General features: G+C 41.1%; 1 protein-coding gene across 1 annotated transcript; it reads left to right on the top strand.

Annotated features, from left to right (window-relative positions):
- The first annotated feature begins 1,857 nt into the window (after positions 1 to 1,857).
- Positions 1,858 to 9,164, top strand: IL17F (interleukin 17F). Its single transcript, XM_059176382.1, has 3 exons — positions 1,858 to 2,002; positions 6,996 to 7,198; positions 8,356 to 9,164. Exons 1-3 carry the CDS (start codon positions 1,976 to 1,978, stop codon positions 8,594 to 8,596), a joined length of 471 nt encoding a protein of 156 aa, XP_059032365.1. The 5' UTR covers positions 1,858 to 1,975; the 3' UTR covers positions 8,597 to 9,164.
- The last annotated feature ends 18,655 nt before the right edge of the window (positions 9,165 to 27,819 follow it).

The raw sequence follows: 27,819 nt of genomic DNA, 5'->3' as shown, positions 1-27,819 counted from the left end.
TGGCCTTGAAAATTCTCTATATGTCGGGCTCAGGAACTTCAGTCTGGTTGGAAACGGTCAGCTAGGGAACTTGTCTTGAATCTGTGTATGTATAGAAAATGTACAGTTTTAATTTAGGTCGTAGATTTGGGGATGTATATTTAGAGAAGGAGGCTGGTAGAGATCACTGGGGAGAAGGAACTAAAGTTACCCTAAGTCCTCAGAAAATCCTCCTAAAGCATACTCACAAGTATGAAATAGATTAATATGAGCACAGAGGTCAGAAGGAAGGGAAAGATGCCTGAGGGGATGATTCAAGGGAGCCTTCTTATAGGAGTTAAACTCCTCATTGATCTGGGTAGTGTGTAGAGAAGAATCCATAGGCATGGGGAAGAGAGATGTGGATGAAAGCTCATGAGCACAGAAGAATATCTATCCATTTTGGAGGGCCTTCCAAAGAACCCAAGAGCTGATTTCTTTTCATTTCCTCCACTTAAAATGGAGGAAAGTTTTTCAAATATGTTGTGATAGAGAAAGATAACTTACCTGCTAGAATATGCCTTGTTTTTTTTTTTTTTTTTTAAAGATTTTATTTATTTTATTTGACAGAGAGAGAGATCATAGGTAGGCAGAGAGGCAGGCAGAGGGGGGGGGGGGAAAGCAGGCTCCCTGCTGAGCAGAGAGCCCGATGTGGGGCTCGATCCCAGGACACTGAGATCATGACCTGAGCCGAAGGCAGCGGTTTAATCCACTGAGCCACCCAGGCGCCCTATGCCTTGCTTTTTTATTGTACTTTAAAAAAGATTTTATTTATTTATTTGACAGACAGAGATCACAAGTAGGCAGAGAGGCAGGTGGCGGGGGCGGGGGGGGGGCGGTGTGGGAGGCAGGTAGCAGGCTCCCTGCTGAACAGAGAGCCTGAGGCGGGGCTCGATTCCAGGACCCTGGGATTATGACCTGAGCCCAAAGCAGAGGCTTTAACCCACTGAGCCTTTGGACTCAGGTGGTGCCCGAGTCTGCCTTTTTAAAGGAATGTGTAATTTCCCCCTGATCTTACTGGAGACAAAAAACCCCAAAAACACAAACAAAAACAAACAAACAAACAAAAAACCCTTGTTAATTTAGAAGTATCTGTGTATCCCTAAAATACGTTACCAGACATATAGTATATACTTAATAAAACTTTGTTGACTTAAATGGAACAGAGAAAAATTAACTTTCTGTAGGTCATTAAAAATTATGTTAGAGCATTCAAAGGCTCTACTTGCTAATTCATTTCTGATAAAAAAAAAAAAATCCTCAGTCAGCATGGCCAAGACAATGGTCAATTATATGTTTTATGAAAATTATTACTTATTAAGCATAAGTAGGATTTTAAGCATGGGATTAAAATAGAATTTGTTCAGGGAATCTATGAAGCTACCTGAGGATATAATTCTGAATCTCTTACTGATGTCATTAATTTCTTTGGTTTTGTTTTCCCATTTATAAAATAGAGCTAAAGATAGTCCTCTCATTTAATACCAAGGACCCTCTAAGGATGACATATCTCCCTCTTAAATTGTGGTTCATACCGCATGACTGGAAAGTAGAACATATGGTGCGTGACAAGAGTCGTTAGCCATTTGGGGAAGAACATAAAAGATCATGGCAGCAATTTGTAATTTGGTTCATCTCTGTAGTAAGTTAAGAATTTTGCTGTAATTTGAGGACAAGGGGGGGGTGGAAGAAAAGGAAGATTTGGTCCTTTTTCCGTCATCCCCTTTTAGGGTCCCTCTCTGATTCCCCTTCAGGAAGTGGAATAGAAAAAAAACCTACATTCGTCAGTAACTCTGGGGTAACCACAACTAAGACAGTAAGGAGGTCAATCGAAATAAGGACAGTGATTGGTATAAAACCGACAGGTACTCTCATTGACACAGCACAGGCATATACAGGGTGACACACACACAGGAAGAATTTACTACACAAACCAGGCAACCAGAGCAAAACGGTGATGACCTTCCTGCGCAACATGGCCATGGTGAGTAAAAATAATTCTTTCTTTTGCAGCTGTCATCCCTAGGTTTCAGGAGAGCAGATTCCTCGGGAATTAGGCCTGATTGGTGTCTTTATTGGGGACATTTCTTAAGGGCAGAACTGACTTTAATTTTGACCCCTGTCTGGTGGAGAAAAAGAACAAATACCTAGAAGTCATAATGAGGTGCAAAACATAGGTCTTCTTAGGGTGGCTTTTGCATGGGTAGTTGGTAACTCACTCATGTCCGGTGTGGCAGAGACAGTTGGACATGGTCTCCCCTGCGGCCACCATGATAGACTTAGATTGGTCTGAAACTTTTAGCTCATCACGGGGACTTCCAGCCTTTTAGGATAGTACATATGTATTTTTGCCGAGGAAAGTGCAGTTCCAAAAGCTTTAGTGATTCCCTTAAGACTACAAGGAGACAGAATGCCCAGGATGAAGGAAGTGAAACCCCTCAGTACTGAACTTTGGAGAGCTCCCAGAGGAGGGAAAGTTGTTATGTCTCAGAGAGCTGATGAATTTTGCATTGTTTCATTCCTCATGGAGGAGGAGATAGAGATGTTAGTATGATGGAAATCTACTTCTCCTGGGTTTAGAATCTCGCCCGGCATTAGTCAGGTAAAGACTGGGAAGAATATAATGTAGAGGAGCCTTGAAAACAGGGCTTGAGAAATTATATGCCATATTTTGGGCTTAAATAGTCCTCTTTTTTTCCCCTCCATTTACAAGTCCTATAACTTAAAAGAGTGTGGATTTCATAAAAGGTCATGGCATATGGTGATGTTAGCACTATGTTATATTTATGTATTGTAGAGAATATCAGAAATGCAGCAAAGTGCAATAGTTAGGAAACACAGGCTTTGGTCAGACAAACCTGGCCCCTCTACTTAGTAATGTGGGATTTGGGATAAATTACTTAGCTGCTCTGTGCACAATCATTCCCTTAACTATATAGGGGAATAATAATGGCATTTCCCTCAGAGGTTTTCTTGGGAGATTAATTGATATCATTGAAAATGACTAAATCTAATATGTACTCTGAACTGGCTTAGTTTTTACTTAAATTGTTCATTTTAATATATTAACCAACAAGGATAGAGAAAGCATGCAATGTATTAAATATTACTATTAATAATATTATTATTTTTTTTTCTGAAACTCTTGCCAACCGAGGGAAGTAGATTGGGACTACGTTCTCCATCATACAGATGACAAACAGCTCAATTAGACCAAGGGATTTAACATCACTGGGTACTGTCCGTAAGAACTGGGATGTGAATCTAGGTTTACCAACATCCAGTACAGTATGCTTCTCTTTGAATGGTTCAGAGACAAGATTCCTGAATTTGAAGCCATTGTGTCTAAAAGAATCTGTAGGATAGCTTTTTTAATGGCTTAACCAAAGCCATTTCTGTTTCTGGTTTGTTTGAGGTACTCTGTTGGGCCATCTGCAAGAAACATGACCGTGCAAGGGCATTAGAATAGGATTAGACGGTGAGAGGTGCACGCTGGTTGGACATATTCAATAAGTAGTTGAGGCAAATTCCTACAGGCCTAGAAACTGGCCAGGCTCTGCAGCTCATTCCTACCCAGGGGTCAGCACACAGGACAGAGAAGTTCAGGAGACAAATACTCAGATGGTCTCACGGGAGCTTGCAGTAGAGTCGGGCTGTTAATGTCCTGATAATGCCCACCTTCACTGGTGTGTTCTCTTGCCTCTGTTTCCTGTTGTACAGATTAGGAGTGATACCTATTTATCTGCCTCATAGGTGACCTATAGGAATTCATATCTATAAGATGCTCTGAACCTTTCAGAGAAGAAGTGCTGTGTATGTCATTCTTAAGAATCAGCAAGAGCCATATCAAAGCCTCTGGCGCATAACCACTAAAATCTACAGTTTCGGATCAAAAGCTTTGTGGAGAAAACTAGAGTGATTTGCAGGCATCATCTGACTTCCTGATAAAGAGCTCTGTGACCTCCAACATTTATGCAATTATGTCACAGCTGCCACATTGCTTACAATGCGTGGCTCCTCCTGAGGGATAAAGCTAGGATTAAACACCATGAGTGGCTCTATCTTGATAATAATAATGGACTTCAATAGCAACCGTACTGACACCTAGGTTTGAGTCCCCCAACTGGTACCAACAGGCTAGTGAACCCAACCAAGCTGTTTGTTGCTTACCAGGCATGACTCTCACTGGTCTCATTGGGATAATTAATGCTAGCTCTACCTACCTGGTGAGAGAGTTGTGAGAATCCAGTATTCAAAGATGTGAAGGTGTGTTCTAACACACTCTAAGAACATAAGAAAATATAGTGATTTGTTAGACATATGGAAATGATTGCTGAATCATATCACCTAAAGATACAGTGACTTTAAAGCTTTGATAATGAAAGCTAGAAGTGACTCAGTGCATTTGATACTGAAGAGGAAAGAGGAAACACACAGAAGGAATTTCCTTAAGAAATCAAAGGAAGTGATTGGAAGGCTTGGGAAGCTAAGAACCCTCTGGTCTAAGTAGGTATCTTTAAACTTTTTGAATTTATTTCTTAGCGCTTTGTCCTAACAGAAGATGCATGAGAGCAAATTCCACATCTTTCCTGTCCATTGTACATCATCAGACAAGGTCGACCTACTAGCCCTCCGTGCTGAATCCTTACACATGCTGGCAGTGCTTTTCCTCCCTTATGTGGATGATATCATTTAATCTTTACATTTTCTGGTGGAGAAAATTGAATCTCAGCTAGTCAGAGTCCTGACTGAGTTACGGACTCAGGACATCTGACTTTATTCATTTTTTTTATTTAAAAAAATTTTTTTAAAGATTTTATTTACTTATTTGACAGAGAGAAACCACAAGTAGGCAGAGAGGCAGGCAGAGAGGGAGGGAAGCAGGCTCCCCGCTGAGCAGAGAGCCAGATGTGGGGCTTGATCCCAGGTCCCTGAGATCATGACCTGAGCCAAAGGCAGAGGCCTAACCTACTGAGCCACCCAGGTACCCCATGGACATCTGACTTTAGAGCATGTGTCCTGAGTTACCACATACAGAGTCAAGAAAGAGTTGAGTGAATGAGTGATTGTAGCAGATGAAAATAGATAAGTGCCCATTATCTGAAGGCAAATCAGCTTACTTCAGGCTTATCAGAGTCGATCTTGCTTTCAACTTCTTTTTAGTATCAGCTACCTTCGTACAGGAAATTGACACCGTGACCTTTCTGCATACTCTTGTCATTTTTTACCTCTAACACCTGCAAAATATAAAAAGGAGGTCCTTTAAACAGAGATGTCTAATCACCCCTCCCACCTTAATCTGTGGAAGGTGTGTGAGCCTGAATAACACTGAACCTGGAGAATGAAAGCAACTCAACTTCAGCTCTTATTTATTCTACATTATTATTATTTTTTAAAGATTTTATTTATTTATTTGACAGAGAGAGATCACAAGTAGGCAGAGAGGCAGGCAGAGAGAGAGAGAGGAGGAAGCAGGCTCCCTGCTGAGTAGAGAGCCCGATGCGGGACTCGATCCTGGGACCCCGAGATCATGACCCGAGCCGAAGGCAGCGGCTTAACTCTCTGAGACACCCAGGTGCCCCTCTTCTGCATTATTTTGAGAGATGGTGATGGTCTTTGTCCATCCTCAGTAAGTGTGGGTGGTGATGGTGGGGTGAGCAGAACGTGGTTGCAACAAAGGGGAGCTGGAGAGATTTGTAGCTCTTCTTTTAGCTAGTTCTTCACAGAGCACTTTCTTTCCTTGTGCATTCCTGTAACACCAAAAGACCGATATTTCAATGTAAGTATAAAGAATATATGTTTTAGAGCTAAAGACAAGTAGTTTCCATATTCTCTGTTGTTTTGCATCATTAATGGCCCTGCTTCTTTCAGGGAGTGTAGATAATCGGAACTTGGCTGCAGTTGGTTTTGTGCAGTGTTTTTCTTAATGTTTTGAATTTAACTGTATTGCTTTGTTCATTCATTCACTCACCTGCTCTTCCATTCATCCAGAAAGTATTTGTGGTATGTTCTCCTGCAGGAACTTATAATCCAATGGGTGCCTGTCTGACCTTGACAAAAGTAGTACATTTCCAGACAATAAAGACATGGTACTTGAATGCTGTGGCATTCAATGCTAAATGGCAAGTACTTTATGATTTAAGGAAAATGAACATATTTCTAAATGAATGACTTTAGAGAGACAGTTCCTAGAGAAGACCACCTTAGGGTGAGGCCTTGATGGGAGGGTAGGATTTGGATAGGTAGAGGTGGGACTGTGTATTCTAGGTGGAGGGATGGCTGAGAGGAAGGATTTTGTGGAGAATTCATGAAATATTAGTTTGTAAATAAAAACAAGAACTATCAGGCACCTGGGTGGCTCAGTGGGTTAAGCCTCTGCCTTCAGCTCAGGTCATGATCCCAGGGTTCTGGGATCGAGTCCCACATTGGGTTCTTTGCTCAGTGGAGACTCTGCTTCCTCCTCTCTTTCTGCCTGCCTCTCTGCCTACTTGTGATTTCTCTCACTGTGTGTCAAATAAATAAATAAAATCTTAAAAAAAACCCAACTATCATTTATTAATCCTTTATTAGATAAATTTATAAGTGGTTTATATAGAATATTACATTTAATCTTATTAACATTATCATAAAGCAATTGTTATAATCCAGTTGGAAAGAAGAGAAACCAGAGGTTCAGTAATGAGGCCAGGTCGAGATTTAAACCCAGTCCCAGATCCTGATACTTTTCTGTTCAACTGTTGAAGAGCTCTCAGACTGTGGGAGGCTCAATCACCAGGATAATGAGTTTACTACTCAGTTTGGCACGCTGGTATCTTCATGTGTGACTGTTCCCATTTTCAGGTGAGGACCTGACGTTCAGAAAGAAGCTGTGGGCCCATAAAACACTGGGGACCCTGAGTTCAGATAAAGCATGGGGTGCCCCTTGCCAGCAAATGACACCTGAGTCCCTAACCAACTCAACCTTCTCTATTTTCTAGGTCAAGTCCCTGCTCCTGGTGATGTTGGGGCTCACCTTCCTGAGGGAGGTCGCAGCTTGGAAAAACCCCAAAGCAGGGGATGCCGCCCTGTGCCCTCCTCTGGAGGATAACAGTGTGAGGGTTGACATCCGCATCCTCAGGCAAAACCGGGGTATCTCCATCTCAAATTTCCAGAACCGCTCCATCTCCCCCTGGGACTACAAGTAAGTGTAAATGAGACTGATATTCACATTCTTTTGAAAAATATGTTAATTTATTCTTATGTAGAAAATTTAGAAAATATAGAAAAAAGGTAAAAGCCCTAATATTTACTCTTAAAAACAGAAATCCCACTTTGCTCAGGAGCTGACATTTGTTCCTGCTGTTGTGGGGCTAGGTCCTCCTAGGTGGTCAGAGGTCCTGCTCTTTTCTTTCCAACTTCTCATCGGCACCCTGCCTTTTCCTGCCTCATAAAGCCCTATGCTGGAATTGACAAACTTTCTGGGTTGGAAGAGAGGGCTCTTTAAAGCAGCCCACATAATGATCCCTGCATGGGGAGAAGTGGAAACCAGAAATGTCAGTATGGAGTGATTCACTCAGATTAGACATCAGTCTTCAAGGAATGGGGATGGACAAGAAAGGACAGTTTGGGAAAGGGAAAGCAAGACGGGGATGGGGTGTGCAGGGTACCCTCCCATGGTACTGTCTGATGGGTCAGACCTGAGACTACCAAGCACCCATCTATACGCTCCAAATAGATGTATGAAAACAGATTCCAGGGACAATTAGAAGCGCTTTAGGGGCTGCCTGCATGGCTTCCTACAGGAAGGGAGTGGGTGTAGTGGCAAATTGGCTGGCATGACTTTACTGCCTTTGAGCCTAGCAGAGGGGGGACTCTGAAGGGAGAAACTGAGAGAATGTGCTGGATTCACAGATGTCTGGGGCTTCGGTTTTCTTTCCAAGCAGCAGGCTTTGTAGATTTCATATTAGATATTTACATTTACGAGTGATCCATATATCTAGGCAAAGGATGAGTAATAATTATCATAATGACAACAGTGTAATGAAAAATAAAAGGTCTGACATTTATTGGATGCCAGGACAGAGCGTTTCACGTGCATTTGTATCATTGAGTATCCTCCAAAGTCCGAAGAAACAGACCTGTGAGAATTCCCATTTTAGAGTGGAGGAAACAGGCTTAGGCAGTTAATCACCTGCCAGCGGGTGGTGGATGGATCCAGGTCATCTGGCTGCAGTCCTGGACTGCTCTTTCGGAAATGCCTCCCTGCAGGTGAGCGCCCAGCACCGCGGGGCGCTCACATTCGCGCATTTCCTTCTCCCTCGGCTCACCATCTGCTTTTGTCCGCTCCCCTCCCCGCAGCATCACGCAGGACCCCCACCGGTTCCCCTCGGAGATTGCGGAGGCCCAGTGCCGGTACTCGGGCTGCGTCAATGCCGAGGGGCAGGAAGACAGCTCCCTGAATTCAGTTCCCATCCAGCAGGAGTTCCTGGTCCTGCGGAGGGAGCCCCGGGGCTGCTCTCGCTCCTTCCGGCTGGAGAAAGTGCTGGTGACGGTGGGCTGCACCTGCGTCACCCCCATCGTGCGCTCTCTGAGCGCCTGAACGGCCGCCGGCTGAAGCAGCCCTGAAATGCTAGTCCTTACCCAGCGCTCTGCAGCAAGTCCTCTGTGGTCCCAATCCTCTCCACTTCATCAGCCTCTAGATAAGACCTGCGCGGAGTTCTCAAAGCTCCGTCTTACATATAGTGTCAACTTTTGGGGGCGCTTCTGAATCAGAATCGGGTCCTGAGCTGTTCTGCGGTCCCAGACCCTTGCAAACGGATGCAGGAGAAGGAAGGATGCTTGTTTGTGCATCCTAGCCCTGCCCTCACTGTGACTCCGTGCGGTTCCCCGGGGAATTCTGTTGGTAAATTCTGTTCTGTGGGGATGAAAATGCAGAAAACGTAACCACGATATGAGCGTGTGGGAGGGGCTGTGCGGGGCGCGGTGGCATGGGAGGGATGGGGTAAGGATCTAGCACACATGTTTATTAAGATTTGCTACATAGAGAGGCTGGCTTCACGCTCCTATTTGTAAGGAAATTGTCCATCTATTTATGATATTATATAAAATTTTAGGAGAAAAAGTAATATATCAAGTATTAATATAATAAAGTATTAATGACTGAAAAACGCTTCAGGTGTTTGTTTCCAATCTTGGCTTGTACTCACAAAGCTTGGGGCCCTCAAGATTTTGAAATTCTAAATACTTGTCATTTGTTTTTCATAATTTCTCATCAGTTCCTCATGAGAGGACTACTGTGTCATTTTATTATTGTTATTTTTATCATTCCTGCGTGTGTACGTGTGTGATCTTGGGGACTTCTTTCCTTAGTTTTACTGACATAAATTGGCAAATAATATTATGTAAATTTATAATGTACAGCATGATGACTGCCTCTCTCTCTATAGTGAAGTGATTTCCACAATAAGGTAGTTAACTCTTCCATCACCTCACACTGTTACCTGTGTGTGTGTGTGTGTGTGTGCGCGCGTTCATGTGTGTATAGGGAGAACATTTACGGTCCGCTTTCAGCAAATTTCAAGAATACAATTTAGTACTGATAACTATAGTCACCATGCTACACATTAAATTCCCAGGACTTATTCATCTTATAAATAACTTTGTACCCTTTGACTACCCCCCGCTCCATTTCTCTACCCCTAACCCCCCAGTGTCTGGCAACTACTCTTCTATGCTCTGTTTCTATGAGATAGTTATTTTAATATTAATGGTGCTTGGGGGTTCCATGGAGAATTAAGGGAAATGGTGTAAACAGAACTCAGTTTCTCTGGAAACTCTTTACTGCTCCATGCTCCTGGCTGTAGTATATTACAAAGTGAACATTTATTGGCCACTGTGCTTGTCACCAGAGATACAGAGACAAGTAAGAAATGCAAATGGAAGGACCACAGTGTTGCGACTGGCCATCCATAGAGTCCCTAGTCATTGGAGCCATGCAATCCCTTTCCATCTGCCTCATTCTGACTTCTGGGACCTTTAGGGTCACTGGTTGTCGTTCATCAATATCTTCTGCCTCTTGGGGACACAGGAGCTTCCAGAATCTGGTCTTCATGCCACTCAGGAGAAAACTCAGAGGTTCCCTCGTCCCTCACTTGCTTCTATATGGCACAGCACATTTCCCCCTTAATGCTACCTTTGGCTCAGAATACCTCTGCATTGCCAGTACTTTCCAGGTCTGAGGGAGGAAGTGGGACATAAATCCTCATTCGCCCCTGAAACTTGTCTTGAGGATAGGCAGGGGGTTGAAGTCTGACTCCCATTTTTAACTCTAGTGTGGGTAATTCTTTTCTAGTCTAGGTGAAAGGGGGAATGAAGGAGCTCGTAGGCTGACTCTTCATCTCTTGATGAAGAATTCTGTTGCTTATGATATAAATACTGATATTTAAATGTTCAGGCTCTTGAAATCTAGAAAACATTTTTTAAAAAGATTTTATTTATTTATTTGACAGACAGAGATCACAAGTAGGCAGAGAGGCAGGCAGAGAAAGGAGGAAGCAGGCTCCCTGCTGAGTGGAGAGCCTGATGCAGGGCTGGATCCCAGGACCCTGAGATCATGACCTGAGCCGAAGACAGAGGCTTTAACCCACTGAACCACCCAGGCACCCCTAGAAAACATTTTCTGTTGTAGCTATCAGCTTCATAAGTTTGGTATGAATCTCACAAGTCCATTTTGGTGCTCCGATTTGTGCAATGAATTCTCTCTCTGTTGATGTACCCGTAATTGCCCTATCCTGAGGATAGATAGTACATTAAAAAAAGCCTCTGTGTCAGTGGTAGGAGAAGTATAAAGAGGAAGGAAATTGTAGAGGGAAAAATTACACCTCCAAGGGTATCGAGACATTACCTTGTCACACATGTACAGATGTTATCTCAAAACAATGTGCTAAATACTATGATCATGGTATGAAATGTTAAGAAGTCACAGAGAACGATCGCTATCTAGGAGATTTCAGAAAGGAAAAGACATGCTGAGATGAACACCTGTTGGTCTAGTGGAAAATGGGAGAAGGGCTTCCATACCTCAGGGAACAGTGTAAGCAAACACAGAGACACCAAAAACCCTGGCATGTTAGGGGAACAGCAAGTAGTTCCACGTGCCTGGGATAGTGTGGACATGGTGGGGAACACGTAATAAATATTTCTTGAAAGAATGATTGAATGAATGATCGTGGCAGTAGGCAAAGAACAGTAGGCAAATAGCCCACTTATGAATGTTTTTGGGTGCTGTGTTGCAGATAAGATAAGAGCAGAACTGTATCTTACCATTTTGGTAGTAGGGAATGAAAGGGATCAGAAAGCTGAGGCCGGTTAGAAGACCAGAGAGGTGAGTTTCTCTCCTGTGGTGGGTTCACATTGTTAGAGCTGGATGGGTCCCTGCTGATCACCTGGTGGAACTTTCACATTTGTAGATGAGGCCCGGAGGAATTAGGTGACTTGCTCAAGGTCACCTGAAGTAGTTAGTGGCAGAAAGGGGCTCAATGACTCCAAGTTCATGACTCTTCATGTTGGGTTTGCAGCACTCGATAATGTTTCCAGTAGATCCCTGTATCAGTCATTTCTCTGTGCAGCCTAGGACCAGGGACAGAAGTACCTGTACATTCCATACCTCCAAGTACGTTGCACATGGTGCCCTCTGGGGTCTGGGGCCTGAATTACAGCATGCTTTGAGGCCTGGCTGTCATTCAGGAAATTGCACATTGTCTCCAGCTCACAAGGTGGCACACAGCACCCGTGGGTAAATGGCTCCCTTAAGGGGGAGTCTGTCTTTGGCTGGCACTGGAGACAGTGCTGAGGTGGAATGAGCAGCCTGTCTTCTTCATTGCTGAGTCTGGCTTCTTGGGACTAGAGGTCCTTTGTTTTGAATGCAGGGGAAAGAGTCCATGTTGAGTCGTCCAGATGTGCTGCATTGCCATCAGAATGTGTAGAGAGACAAACTTCTCTTTCCACTGGAACTTGAAAGCATAGTCTTTTGATATCCAGTTCTTATATATGATAGCTTGGCTGAGGGGAAATACATATTCTCTCTCTTTGTCTTTCCTTTCCTCTCCTTCTCTCCCTCCCCTACTCCCACATCCAGATAAAAATCACCTATGGTTTTAATGCTTCCTGGGAGAAATTTCACTTGTAATTTACAGTGAGAAAAATGGTTACAAAATTGGTTTTCTTTTTCTTTCCTTATTTTTTCCTTTCTAATATAAGAAGTGGTAGGAAAAAAATGCATTTAATACTTACATAGCTTTTGGCTTTGAATCCTGGTTCCACCATTTTTTAGTTATATGAATTTAGGCAACTTTGTCCTTCTGAGACTCAGCTTCTTCATATGTTAAATGGGGAATACTATCTATTTTAAAGAGTAGAGTGTAAAGTAATTGAAATAAAGAAAGAATGTTAAAGACTTAATACAGTACCCAGAAAATGCTAGGTACATAGTACCTGGTAGTCCTTATCCCAGCAAGTACAGAATTTATGTTTCCCATTTGCTTGGCCCTGAGAAACTCACAGCCAACTTCTCTGCTTAAATACCACAGCTATATTATTCCTCATAGTTATTAAGTTTATGCTCTCCATTTAATCTATATATACACACATATGTAATTTAAGGTGGTTTAAACAAAATATCTATACATTGTTAATATTATTATATAGATCTTTTGTTCAATCCACATTAAGTTAATTTGACAGGAATAGAGGGAGCTATAGATTTGAGACATTAAAAAAGAAAATTCCCCATTAGCCCCAAGGGTTCATTGTAGTCTATTCCCCTGATATAAATTGGAAGAAAAGCATTTTTTGGTTCAATGAGTTCCCGGAGTTGTACATGTTCAGCTGGATTTCCCTCAGGAAGTCAAGGAAGTCAAGAATTAAGTCAGGAAGTCAAGAATTAAGAATGATTACATTTCTTTCATATGTCACTGGAAGTTCTCAGGATTAATCTTGATTTACAAAAAACACTGGAGACCCACTGCTCATTCTCTTGCCAGAAATATATATTTATTTACTAGTACCAGATGCACAACTGTGGTCTTGTGATTTTATAATAGGGACTATGTGAAGTGTTTAAAAACTGTGATGTACTGGGGTGCCTGGGTGGCTCAGTAGGTTAAACATTGGATTCTTGATTTCTGACTCATGATCTCATGGTTCTGAGTTCTCCATGCTAGTCAGGGAGCCTGTTTAAGAGTCTCTCTCTCTCTCTGTCTGGAGGGGAGGAGCAAGATGGTGGAGGAGCAGGAGATCTAAATTTTGTCTGGTCCCAGGAGTTGATCTAGATAGTTATCAAACCATTCTGAACACTTATAAACTCAACAGGAGATCAAAGAGAAGAAGAGCAGCAATTCTAGGAACAGAAAAGCAACCACTTTATGGATGGTAGGATGTGTGGAGAAGTGAATCTGAGGATATATATGGGAAGAGAGACCTCAGCGGGGAAGGGTTGACTCCTGGTAAGTGGTGGAGTAGCTGAGCACAAAATCAGGACTTCTAGAAGTCTTTTCCATTGAGGGACATCACTCCAGAGGCTAAGCGGGGGGTGGAGCCCTCGTGGGGACTGTATGGTCTCAGGACCCACAGGATAACAGAAAGACCGGGGTGTCTGAGTGTGGCAGAGTTCCCATGTATCAGAGCGGGGAATCCAGCTGTAGAGACGGAGCCAAGGAGTGGGCTCTCAGGTCAGGGTGACCTTAAACTGTGATCCAAGGCACAGTCAGACTATTGCTCATTGAGCAGGGACCTCACAAACAACAGATCCAGGGACACCCCCTCCTTCCTTCCATGGGAGGAGTGGCATGGGAGCATGCTGCAGGAATCTGCTGGGTTTGAAGACTCAGTCAGAAACACTCAGTCTCAGACTGGGTGAGCTCAGAGCGTGGCTGGAGACCAGGGAGACAGGAGGGATTGACTGTTTTTCTGTGAGGGTGCACTGAAGAGTGGGTGTGAGCTCACAGCTCCTCCAGGGTGGAGATTGGGAGGCGGCTATTTTCACTATCCTCCTCCAGAGCTCTACAGAAAGCATTCAGGGAACAAAAGCTCCCAAGAGTGAACTCCAGATTTCTTAGCCCAGCCCCTGGCAAGTGTGGAACAATTCTGCCTCAGGCAAAGACAATTGAGAATCACTGCAACTTGCCCCTCCCCCAGAAGATCAGCAAGAACATCCAGCCAAGACCCACTTTACTGATCAATGAGAACTGCAAAACACCTGTGCTAGGAGAATATAGCACACAGAATTCATGGCTTTCCTCCCATGATTCTTTAGTCCTTTAAAGTTAAATTTTTTATTATTTTTTTTCTTCTTCTTCTTTTTTTTTTTTTTGAAATTTTCCTTTTTCCTATTTTAACCAACATCTTATCTTCTCAATACCTTTAAAAAAATCTTTTTAAATTTTTATTTTTATAGTCATATTCTATCCTTTCATTGTATTTAACCTTATTTTTTGTATACATAGAAGTTTTTCTTTCTTTAAACTTTTGGGATGCAGTTCCTTCTTTTTCTTTTTTTTTTTAAAGATTTTATTTTCTTGAGAGAGTGAGTGAGAGAGAGCATGAGAGGGGAGAGGTTCAGGGGGAGAAGCAGACTCCCCACCGAGCAGGGAGTCTGATGCAGGACTTGATCCCAGGACTCTAGGATCATGACCTGAGCTGAAGGTAGTCACTTAATCAACTGAGCCACCCAGGTGTCTGGGATACAGTTTCTTCTAACAGAACAAAATATACCCTAAATCCAGCAAATGGCTTCGTTCTAGGCTCCAGCATGATCACATTCTCTCCTTTTCTTTATTTTTTTTTTACCTTTTTTTTTTACACTTTTTCTTTCTTTTTTAAACCAACTTCTTATCAATTTCTTTTAAAAAATCTTTAAAAATTTTTATCTTTATAGTCATATTACATCCCTTCATCATGCTTACCCTTATTTTTGTATATATATAAGTTTTTCTTTCTTTAAAATTTTGGGAGGCAGTTTCTTCTAACAGACCAAAATACACCCCAAATCAAGTGTGTGACTCTGTTCTATTTGCCAACCTAATATATATATATATATATATATATATATATATATATATATATATATATATATTTACCCTTTCTTCTCCCCCCAGTTTTGGGTCTCTTCTGATTTGTTTAGTGTATATTTTTTTTGGGTCATTGTTACCCTATTAGCATTCTTTTCTCTCACTCATCTATTCTTCTCTAGACAAAATGACAAGGTGGAAAAACTCACCTCAAAGAAAAGAATAAAAGGTAGTACTGAGAGCTAGGGATCTGATCAATATGGACCTTAGTAAGATGTCAGACCTAGAGTTCAGAATGACAATTATAAAGATGCTAGTTGGGCTTGAAAAAGACATAGAAGATACTAGAGAATCCCTTTCTGGAGAAATAAAAGATCTAAAATCTAACCAAGTCAAAATCAAAAAGGTTATTAATGAGGTGTGATAAAAAAATGGAGGCTCTAACTGCTAAAATAAATGAGGCAGAATAGAGAATTAGTGATATAGAAGACCAAATGATGAAGAATAAAAAAGCTGAGAAAAAGAGAGATGAACAACTACTGGATCATGAGGGGAGAATTCGAGAGATAAGTGATAACATAAGACAAAACAATATAGTATAATAGGGATCCCAGAAGAAGAGCAAGAAAGAGAGAGAGGGGGGAAGAAGGTATATTGGAGCAAATTATAGCAGAGAACTTCCCTACTTTGGGGAAGGAAGCAGGAATAAAAAACCAGGGGGCACATATATCAATAAAATATCAATAAAAATAGATCAACACCCCATTATCTAACAGTAAAACTTACAAGTCTCAGAGACAAAGAGAAAATCCTGGAAGCAGCTCAGGAGAAGAGGTCTATAACCTACAATGATAGAAATATTATATTGGCAGCAGACCTATCCACAGAGACCTGGCAGGCCAGAAAGAACAGGCATGATATATTCAGAGCTCTAAATGAGAAAAAAATATGTATCCAAGAATACCGTATCTAGCTAGGCTGTCATTGAAAATAGGAGAAGAAATGAAAAGCTTCCAGGACAAACAAAAGTGAGAAGAATTTAAGAACACCAAACTAGCCCTACAGGAAATATTGAAAGAGTCCTCTAAGCAAAGAGATAGCCTAAAAGTAACATAGACCAGGAAGGAACAGAGATAATATACAGTAACAGTCACCTTATGGGCAATCCAATGGCACTAAATTCATCTCTTTCAATAGTTACCCTGAATATAAATGGGCTAAATGCCTCAATTAAAAGACAAAGGGTATCAGAATGGGTAAAAAACCAAGACCCATTGATATGCTATCTGCAAGAGATTCAATTTAGGCCCAAAGAAACCTCCAGATTTAAAGTAAGGGGGTGGAAAAAAATTTACCATGCTAATGGACATCAAAAGAAAACTGGGGTGGCAATCCTTATATCAAACAAATAAGATTTTAAGCCAAAGACTATAATAAGAGATGAGGAAGGATGCTATATCATACTTAAAGGATCTATCCAAGAAGAATATCGAACAATTTTAAATATCTATGCCCCTAACATGGGAATAGCCAATTATATAAACCAATTAATAACAAAGTCAAAGAAACACATCGATAATAATACAATAATAGTAGGGGATTTTAACACCTGTGGATAGGTCCCCCCCTCACTGAAATGGACAGATCATCTAAGCAAAAGATCAACAAGGAAATAAAGGCACTGTGAACCAGGTGGACACACAGATATATTTGGAACATTCCATCCCAAAGCAACAGAATACACATTCTTCTCTAGTACACATGGAACATTCTCCAGAATAGATCACATCCCGGGTCACAAATCAGGTCTCAACTGGTACCAAAAGATTGGGATCATTCCCTGCATATTTTCAGACCACAATTCTTTGAAACTGGAACTCAACCACAAGAGGAAAGTTAAAGAGAACTCAAATACATGGAAGCTAAAGAGCATCCTACTGAAGAATGAATGAGTCAACCAGGAAAATAAAGAATTAATGAAATTCATGGAAATAAATGAAAATGAAAACACAACTGTTCAAAATCTTAGGGATGCAGCAAAGGCGGTCCTAAGAGGAAAGTATATAGCAATACAAGCCTTTTTCAGGAAGCAAGAAAGGTCTCAAATACAAAACCTAATCCCACCTCTAAAGAAGCTGAAGAAAGACCAGCAAAGAAAGCCTAAACCCAGTAGGAGAAGAGCAATGATAAATATCAGAGCAGAAATCAATGAAACGGAACCAAAAGAACAGTAGAACAGATCAATGAAACTAGGAGTTTGTTCTTTGAAAGAATTAACAAGATTGATAAACTCCTGGCCAGACGTACCAAAAAGAAAAGAGAAAGGACCCGAGGGACGCCTGGGTGGCTCAGTTGGTTAAGCAGCTGCCTTCGGCTCAGGTCATGATCCCAGTGTCCTGGGATCGAGTCCCACATCAGGCTCCTTGCTCGACAGGGAGCCTGCTTCTCCCTCTGCCTCTGCCTGCCATTCTGTCTGCCTGTGCTTGCTCTCTCCCCCTCTCTCTCTGATAAATAAATAAAATCTTTAAAAAAAAAAAAAAAAGAGAAAGGACCCGAATAAATAAAATGAATGAAAGGAGCGATCACAACCAACAAATAAATACAAACAATTATAAGAACATATTATGAGCAACTATACACCAGCAAATTAGACAATCTGGAAGAAATGGATGTATTCCTGGAGACTTATATACTACCAAAACTGAACCAGGAAGATATAGAAAACCTGAACAGACCCATAACCAGTAAGGAAATTGAGCAGTCTTCAAAAATCTCCCAAAAAACAAGAGCCCAGAACCAGATGGGTTCCCAAGGGAAATTCTACCAATCATTTAAATTAATACCTATTCTCCTGAATCTGTTCCAAAAAATGGAAATGGAAGGAAAACTTCCAAACTCATTTTATGAGGCCAGCATTACCTTGATCCCCAAACCAGAAAAAGAACCCATCGAAAAGGAGAGTTATAGACCAATATCTTCGATGAACACAGATGTGAAAGTTCTCATCAAAATACTAGTTAATAGGATCCAACAGTACATTAACAGTACATGACCAAGTGGGATTTATTCCTGGGCTGCAAGGTTGGTTTGACATCCACAAGTTAGTCAATATGATAAAATATATAATAAAAGAAAGAACAAGAACCATATGATACTCTCAATAGATACAGAAAAAGCATTTGACAAAGTACAGAATCATTTCTTGATCAAAACTCTTCAAAATGTAGGGATAGAGGGCACATAACTCAATATCATAAAAACCCTCTATGAAAAACCCACAGTGAATATCATCTCAATGGGGAAAAACTGAGAGATTTCCCCCTAAGGTCAGGAACACATCAGGGATGCCCACTGTCATCACTGCTATTCAACATAGTACATATTCAACATACAAGTCCTAGCCTCAGCAATCAGACAACAAAAAGAAATAAAATGCATCTGAATCAGCAAAGAAGGAGTCAAACTTTCACTCTTTGCAGATGATATGACACTTTATGTGGAAAACCTTAAAGACTCCACTCCAAAATTGCTAGAACTCATACAGGAATTAAGTAAAGTGTCAGGATTTAAAATCAATGCACAGAAATCAGTCGCATTTCTCTACACCAACAGCAAGACAGAAGAATGAGAAATTAAGGAGTCAATCCCATTTAATTGCACCCAAAACCATAAGATACCTGGGAATAAGCCTAACCAAAGAGGAAAAGAGTCTTACTCAGAAAACTGTAGAATACTCATGAAAAAAATTGAAAAGGACACAAAGAAATGGAAACATGTTTCTTGCTCATGGATAGGAAGAGCAAATATTGTGAAAATGGGAAAAATGTTCCATGTTCATGGATAAGAAGAATAGATATTGTGAAAATGTCTATGCTACCTACAGCAGTCTACACATTTAAAGCAATCCCTATCAAAATACCATCAAGTATTTTTCAAAGAAATGGAACAAATAATCCTAAAATTTATATAGAACCAGAAAAGACCTCAAATAGCCAGAGGAATATTGAAAAAGAAAGCCAAAGTTGGTGGCATCACAATTCCAGACTTCAAGCTCTATTCCAAAGCTGTCATCAAGACAGTATGGTACTGGCACAGAAACAGACACATAGGTCAATGGAATAGAAGAGAGAGCCCCAAAATGGACCCTCAGCTCTATGGTCAACTAATTTTCGACAAAGCAGGAAAGAATGTCCAATGGATAAAAGACACTCTCTTCAACAAATGGTGTTGAAAAAATTGGACAGCCACATGCAGAAGAATCAAGCTGGGCTATTTCCTTACATCACATACAAAAATAGACTCAAAATGGATGAAAGGCCTCAATGTGAGATAGGGATCCATCAAAATCTTGAGGAGAACACAGGCAACAACATCTTCAACCTCAGCCAATCAAGAAATGGGCAGAAGACATGAACAGACATTTTTGCAAAGGAGACATCCAAGTAGCGACAGACACATGTAAAAGTGCTCAGTATCCCTCAGTATCAGTGAACTACAAATCAAAACCACAGTGAGATACCACTTCACACCAGTCAGAATGGCTAAAATGAACAAGTCAGGAAATGACAGATATTGGCGAGAATGCGGAGAAGGGGAAACCCTCCTATACTGTTGGTGGGAATGCAAGCTGGTGCAGCCACTCTGGAAAACAGTATGGAGGCTCCTCAAAAAATTGAAAATAGAGCTACCTTATGACCTATCAATCTCACTGCTGTGTATTTATCCCAAAGGTATAAATGTAGTGATCTGAAGGGGCAAGTGCCCACCAATGTTTATGGTAGCAATGTCCACATTAGCCAAACTATGGAAAGAGCCTAGATAGATGTCCATCAACAAATGCATGGATAAAGAAGATATGTTGTGTGTGTGTGTATACACACACACACTGGAATATTATGCAGCCATCAACAATCCAAAATCTTGCCATTTGCGTCGATGTGGATGGAACTAAGCAAAATAAGTCAACCTGAGGAAGACAATTATCATATGATCTCAGTGATAGAAGGAATCTGAGAAATAAGACAGAAGATCATAGGGGAAGGGAGGTTTGAAAAATGAAACAAGATGAAACCAGAGAAGGAGACAAACCATAAAAGACTCTTAATCTCAGGAAACAAACTGACGTTGCTAGGGGTGGGTGGGGGTGAGGGATAGGGTGGCTGTGTTATGGACATTGGGGAGGATATGTGCTATGGTGAATGCTGTGAATTGTGTAAGACTGATGATTTACAGACCTGTACCTCTGAAACAAATAGTACATTATATGTTAATAAAAAGAATAGGGCACTGGGTGGCTCAATGAGTTAAGCCTCTGCCTTCAGCTCAGGTCAGGATCTCAGGGTCCTTGGATTGAGCCCCACATTGGGCTCTCTTCTCAGCAGGGAGTCTGCTTCTCGCTCCCTCTCTGCCTGCCTTTCTGCCTACTTGTGATCTCTCTCTCTTTGTCAAATAAATAAATAAAATCTTTGAAAAAAATAAAATATGCAAAAAAAAAAAAAGATTCTCTCTCTTCCTCTTATCCTCCTGACCCTAAAATAATTTTGAAAACTATGATGTATTTCTTTCTCACTAAGAGCACTTAGGGGGTGGTGATTTTGAGAGTTGTACTCAGAAGTGAAAAGAACATATGTTGAAACTAAGATTAAATTTTTAAAAAGGATGACTCCAATTTGAGCATGAAGACATTCTTGCTTGCAAAATGGCAATCTCTTGACTGCTTGCAGCATTCATGGGTCTCACCACTCTTCTCGTTGTGAGGGCTTCGCTGCAGCGGGAAAAAAAATGGCAATCTCTTCTCTTAAAATGTACAAACATCATAGCAGTATCAGATATCAGAATAATGACTGAGCACAGATGCCAGGTGAAAATTCCAGTTCTGACACTTAATAGCTGTGCCGTTACTGGTGATCTCAGGCAAGTCACCTAACCTCTCTGTGCCTCCCTATTCTCTACTCTAAAATGGGGATGAGAGCAGTACCCACTTCACAGGGCTGTTGAGAGGTTAGAAAAAAGATAGTATAGATATGGTGCTAAGACTAGGACCTGACATGGTACGTGTATTGTCAGGTATTTTATTAAAAAAGAGAAAAGTCATCCAGTATTCCAATTACATATTAATCTTTCTTTTGTTTCTTCTCATTTGTTCTTCTGCTTTATACAGCTGTAACCATAACATATATGCAATCTGCATTTGGTTATTTTTTACTTTAAATTACTTACTACACATTTTCTATGTTTCTATATAGTGTTCACAATAATTTTTAGTGGCTACATACTATTCTTTCAGATTGGTAAACCAGAATTTATTTAGTCATTCCTTTAAAAAATTATTTATTTATTTATTTATTTGATGCAGAGAGAGAGAGAGAGGAGAGCACACAGGTAGGCAGAGTTGCAGGCAGAGGGAGAGAGAGAAGACTCCCATTGAGCAGAGAGCCCCATGCAGGGCTAGATCACAGGACCTTGGAGTCATGACCTTAGCCAAAGGCAGTTTAACCCACTGAGCCACCCAGGCACCCCTAGTTATTCCTTTTCTAAAACCTTTATTTCTACTTACAAAAATTTGATAATGCTTGTCACTGTTTTTTTTTTTTTATAATGAACTATATAATGTGGACAGAAGGGTATATGTCTTTATATACATACAGTTACCTTCCGTGTTAAAATTCTACGTGTGTGCATTTTCATTATCTACAGGTTACCTGGGCGAGCTATTTAATCTCTTTCAGCCTTGGTTTCCTCAACTGTAAAATGAGGATGACAGTAATACTTGTCTCCTACAGTTTTGGTATAGATTAAAAAAATAATAAATATAAATCATTAGAGCAGTTCTGAGTTTCAGCTAGTCTGTTGAAACTGTTACTGTTTCTGTTCTGTAGTCTGTTTAAGCTGTTACTAGTCTTACTTACACAGAGGGCCTCTGGCTACAAACTCCCACCTTTTCATTCTTGTTTTCAAAGCTAAGTAAATCAGTGCATTTGACAAAGATGGATTTATGAATTGTTCTGGGTTGTGGCTGTCATGAAACGTACAGACTTCCTACTCCACTGGCTTACCTCTGTGGTTTCCTTATGTGCTGTCTGTAGGTGATACACCACAGCCCTTTGCATGGCCTGAAGGCAAGGACCAGACTTTGTTTATAGTGGTGACAGCACCAGAAGCCATGTAACCATTTCCCACAACCACATTCTCGTGACTTTGACAGAGACTAAATCTGGGAGGCACCACTCTGGATGGGTTCCATGTCCTGGGTGGTGGAGTGGGGTCTGAGTGCACCTGGCTTCCTCCGATGGGACACCTCGCTCGTGGACAATTCCAAGTGTCCTGTGGTCCCGGGCATCTGTCAATTCTACACTCCTGGGCTTTTTAAATCTAGAATAAAGACACAGATTTCCCACAGATCAGTTGTCAAATGCTAAAGTGCCTTCGATGCTTACCCCGAACCCCAAGTGAGGTCCATTAAGAAAACAAGCTTTGCAAATTCTGTCACTTGCTTTGGACTAGATCTGCGTAGGGGATGCCAAACTTCTGATTCCTGTATCTGAAAACATGTAAAAAATATAAGGAAGTATAAAAGAAAACACATCCTTTGGATCTATGTTGCTTAGCTTTTGAAACCTGCTACTCTAATTTGGGTTTAAGAATTTTGATGAATCGAAGTTGTCACTTGAGAGTGAGTTTACTGGGTGAAGAAATGGTTGAATTATTTCTACTGTACAGAAGTTGATTATCATGGGCTTCCCAATGACTCTCATTAGTGGCAGAACCCTTTATAATGAAAGCTAAGACCTGTTGAATTACTATAATAAATATTATTTTCTAACATATATATATAACATATATACACATATATATAACATATATACACACATATAACATATATACATACATCTATATACACATATAACATATATATACATATATATACACATACATATTTACTCATTCAATTATAATAATGTGTGATTTAGAAACTATTCATTAGTGTCATTGTACAGAGGAGAAAACAGAGGCAGAGACTGAGTGAATACCTTCCTTGAGATTACAGTAGTCATCTGGTGGTAGGCTCCTGCCTGTTTTCCCTAAGCTACATTGCCTCTGTGTAAGAGATCTGCCAGGAATTACTTGCCTATACTGAAATGTCTCAACCATGGAATCTCTGAGGATCCTTTTCTGTGGATGGTCTGAGAGAGCAGGTGAATTACAATATGTGTGCACTCACACAATTATAGAATTTTGTGGCTTCCTGGAAATGTAATCAATAGATCCTTGACTTCACCAGCTTCCAGAAGGACCTCACATTGTAATGGCCTTCTTTGTGCACAGGAATTCCAGTCCTTTACCTGGCCTTCTTCCTCAGAGGTTTCTGGGAATCTCTGAGCATCATCCTCATTTCCCTCTAGTGTTTCTTGAGCTTGCTTACTACCTTAGTCAATCGCCTGGCCTTGGAAAACCAATCTCTGCTGCCCCTGCGCACTACCCCGCCCCCCACCTCCCGCCCCCCACCACCTACAAGAGGAGGTCTGACATGAATCTATCAGGCTTTATGACTTTCCGAGGCTAATCTATCAAAGGTTATGCAGCTTCCATCTGGTTCTCTTTTTTTTTTTTTTTAAGATTTTATTTATTTATTTATTTGACAGAGACAGAGAGATCACAAGTAGTCAGAGAGTCAGGCAGAGAGAGAGGAGGAAGCAAGCTCCCTGCTGAGCAGAGAGTCCGATGTGGGGCTCCATCCCAGGACCCTGAGATCATTACCTGAGCTGAAGGCAGAGGCTTAACCCACTGAGCCACCCAGGTGCCCCCCCCATCTGGTTCTCTTAACACGCTACTTCTGGTGGAAACCAATTGTCATGTAAGAAGCCGAGCTTCCCTGATAATGTTATGCTGGAAAGGTCATGTGTAGATGCTCTGGTTGACAATGTTCCATGAGCTCCCAGCCTACAGCCAGCTTCAACCCCCAGGCAAGTTAAAGAGCCATCTGGGACCCTCAGCCTAGCAGTCGTGCAGCCCCAGCTAATAGGTAGGACTGGCCACATAATGTGTGGGGCCCAGTGAAAAATTAAAACACACAATTCCAAGACTGGTGGTAAGTGAGCATTAAACCAAGAGTGGGGCCCATTTAAGAGCAGTATCCCTAGGCAACGTCAAGGTTGTACATGCACAAAGCCAGCCTGCTCGCAAAATCTGAGAACTGCACCACAGAGCCCTTCCCAAAGCTTTGTGTTCAAAATAAAATGGTTGTTTTACACTAGAAAATATGGGGTGATTTATAACAGGGCCACAGTAATTGTATCAGCCCTAAGGACAGTTATTTCAGGCTCTAATAGCTCAGCATTCTTGTACTTCTTAAAAGTTTATATAGCCCTGGGGCGCCTGGGTAGCTCAGTGGTTTGGGCCTCTGCCTTCGGCTCGGGTCATGGTCTCGGGATCCTGGGATTGGGCCCCACGTCGGGCTCTCTGCTCAGCGGGGAGCCTGCTTCCCCCCTCTCTCTGCCTGCCTCTCTGCCTACTTGTGATCTCTCTCTGTCTATCAAATAAATAAATAAAAATCTTAAAAAAAAAAAAGTTTATATAGCCCTGAAATTGTGAGTCTATGTGGGGTGGGCTATACCTATAGTCCGGTTCTGTTTATTGTTCTGTCCTCCAGCCCGAGTTGAAAATTGTGCCTTGGAATCTTTGCTGCATTTTTGGCTATTTCAACAACTACTAATTAAAAACTCACAAATATAATACAAATATAATAAATAAAATAAAAGAAGCTTATTTGTATAATAACAAGCAACAGTGAACAACAGCACAAGATATTGATAATTCAAAAGGCACTTTTTCTGCAAAGGACATAATCTGTAGAGATACGACTCTGCCGACAGTACAAATGACCTTCAAAATCACCTTTCACAAAGGGCAATTTAATTCCCAGGAACCATAGCTTCCCCAAGTAGTTCCACTTTATATTTGCATAATTAAAAGGCTTAATTGTGTGCATTTCTTAGAAAAAAGTAGGGAGTTTCAAGACGCATCTTGTGCAAGGCAAAAAAAAAAAATTGCTTGCCACCTGGAAATGCAGATTTCCTAATTCTACTATTCGCATTAAGCTTTCACAAATTTTAGGGGCTCTTATTTGAAGAAAACATACCTCAGTGTTGTTTCTGAAATCAAAGAAAGCTGAATCTGGTTTCATTTATTTGCCAGAATTTTGTGTTAACAAGCACTTTCGTGACCTTAGAATCTGGTAAATCGATATTCATAATGGGAACAATCTTAGGTGTTGCTTTCTTTCTTATGTGATGTTTTCTACATAATCAAGAGACTATTAAGTTCCCTTGTGTTAGGGTGCTGTAGACTGTCTCTGATTGATTTCTTTGAAAGTCTTGGGTGGGGTAGTTGACTAAACACTGACTCCCAAAGATATCCGTGTCCAAATCCCTGGAACCTGTGATTGTTACCTTACATGGCAAAAGGGTCTGTGCAGCTGGGGGTTAAATGAAGGCTGATGAGATGGGGAGATTATCCTAGGTTTTTATGGTAGACACTAAACGTACTCATGAATGTCTTTATGAGGGAAGGGGGCAGAGTAGGGTGATTTGACAGTAGAAGTGGATAATGTGATAGATGGACGAAGGGGCCACCGGTGAAGGAATGTAGCTCTGGAAGCTGAAAATGGCACATTCCCTGGAGCCTCAGGAAGGAGCACAGCCCTGCTGAGAACTTGACTTTGGCCCAGTGAACTGTAAGGGAATAAACATGTGCTCTTTCAAGCCACCCAGTGAGCGGTAATTTGTTGTAGCACTGGTCATAAACTACTAGAGTGCATATCTGATTGTTTACTTCTTGTTTGAAAATCGTTCTTGCGTGGGAAACTCTTCATCAGTGTGACTGTTTGAAGAGCCCAAGCATTGTATTCCCGGGCCGGAGGGCATGTGTTAGGACCTGTTCAGTGTGATTTACCCATCGGTGATCTCCGGGCCACTGTTGCACAGAACAATAACTAAACTTCATCGCGTTAGGCCTGCCTTTGCATCTCTTCCGGACATTTTGCTCTATCTCGTGGCCAACCCCATTGAACAGCGTCTTCGGTGACAGCAAGAGGTGCAGGCTGGGAAATGCCTCTGACTCACCCCTGTGGTAGGTCCGAAAGGAGGCAGAAGGATGCTGTTTCAGGTTGACTGCTGTGTACCCCGTGTGGGAGATGCATGAAGAGCATTCTGGGACCCAGAGTTGGCTTCTCACCATCTGACCTAAAGGAGCAACTTCTTACAGTAAGCTCAGGGGAAGGAAGTCAGTGTCGGTGCAGCGCTCCTTCCACGAACTTAAGCCCAGATGTGTGACCTACATATTCATCCTCCAAAATGACCTTCCTTCTACTGAGGTGGAGCAGGGTTAAACATAAAAAAGTAAACACTGCATGGCAATCATATTTGTTATAAAGATTATTTGAAATTCTTTGGCTTCTCAAACTCTATGAATTTATTATATTAAAGGGCAATAGGGCAAAAAAAACCCTGAGTGGGTCACTATTTGTTTTTGTGGATGGGATGTTTTTTAGGAAAACTTGTCTCCTCTACTTCCAGAACCTTTCATTCTTTGTTTCCATCCTCATGTGGGATTGTCAGCTATGACTGGGTCTCAGGATTAGCAAAACAGACTGTTTTCTAGGTGCTGGGGTTTGTGGGGGACACTGAGAAGGGATTTTGCCTCCAAAATAGATCTTTGTGTTCTGCATAAATCCTTTCTTTGAAACATCACTTTTGAGGGCCTTTTTTTTTTTTTTTTTTTTTTAAATATACACCTCCAGGAGGTCGACTCATTGGGCTGGTAAGGTAGGTTAAATTTTTGTGACATCCTCCCCAGACTCTCCTCTTAAGGGTCCAGCATTGTGCCAGCTATTGGGGCATCAAAGATCAGTAAGTCACCTCTGGTGATATTTTCCTACCTCTAGAGGTACTGCCAAAATTGATTTGTAAGAGATCTAAGGTGGTTTTGTTGTCTGTTTGTTTTTTCCCTAACAAACTACTAGAAATAATAAGGGTGAAAGAAAATGGCTATATATGATAAGTAGGTGAGGAAAATAGATGTAGGCTTTTCTGGATAAGGGAAGTTATGACAGGTATACCTTCTTTCTCTCCTTCCTTCCTCTCACCTTCCCTTCCCTTCTCCTTCCTTCCTTCTTCCTGTTTCTTTTTGTAAAGGAGAAAAGAAAGTAAGTTTTTCCTACAGTAAAATGATTTTTCCAGGATGGAAATAATATATAGGACAAAAGCTGAATAGATATAGAAATTTGCAGATGGTTTGTGGAAAAGGAATATATATATATATATATTTGTGTACGGAAAAAGAATATTGAGAAAGGAATTTTATGTGCAGTTAAGCTAAAATTGGAGTGGATTTGTGCAAGAGGGAAAAAAGGAGAGTTTTAATGTCAGACGCACACTCGTGTGCATTAAATTTTTTTTCTTTGCTAAAAGGACAAAGTTTACTTAGACTATTGATCTGCTCTTGATAAGAAATTGTGAAGAAAGGTTTTTCTTTACCTTTAATGGAATCTACCTAGGAAAAAAAGACTCTGTGCTTTGTTTTTATCTGGTCTTCGATTGCTTAAGAAACTGAGTATTCTCTACAAGAGATAAGCTTTTTTTTTTTTTTTTTTCACAATTATGTGACTTTTTGTATATGTTAAATTTCATAGGAAGCGTTGTCAAATAAGAAGCAATATAGACCTTCTTTAGAGTATATTTGTATGAAATTCCTAAATCTG

This window comes from Mustela lutreola, chromosome 6, assembly GCF_030435805.1.
Source record: "Mustela lutreola isolate mMusLut2 chromosome 6, mMusLut2.pri, whole genome shotgun sequence".
NCBI lineage: Eukaryota > Metazoa > Chordata > Mammalia > Carnivora > Mustelidae > Mustela > Mustela lutreola.
Note: the sequence above shows the minus strand (reverse complement) of the source record. Positions and strands in the feature narration are given on the sequence as shown.

Coding starts and splice junctions, on each gene's coding strand:
- IL17F (XM_059176382.1), top strand. CDS start 1,976: ATGACCTTCCTGCGCAACATGGCCATG. Junction 2,003..6,995: donor TCCTGCGCAACATGGCCATG/GTGAGTAAAAAT, acceptor TCTATTTTCTAG/GTCAAGTCCCTGCTCCTGGT. Junction 7,199..8,355: donor ATCTCCCCCTGGGACTACAA/GTAAGTGTAAAT, acceptor CCCTCCCCGCAG/CATCACGCAGGACCCCCACC.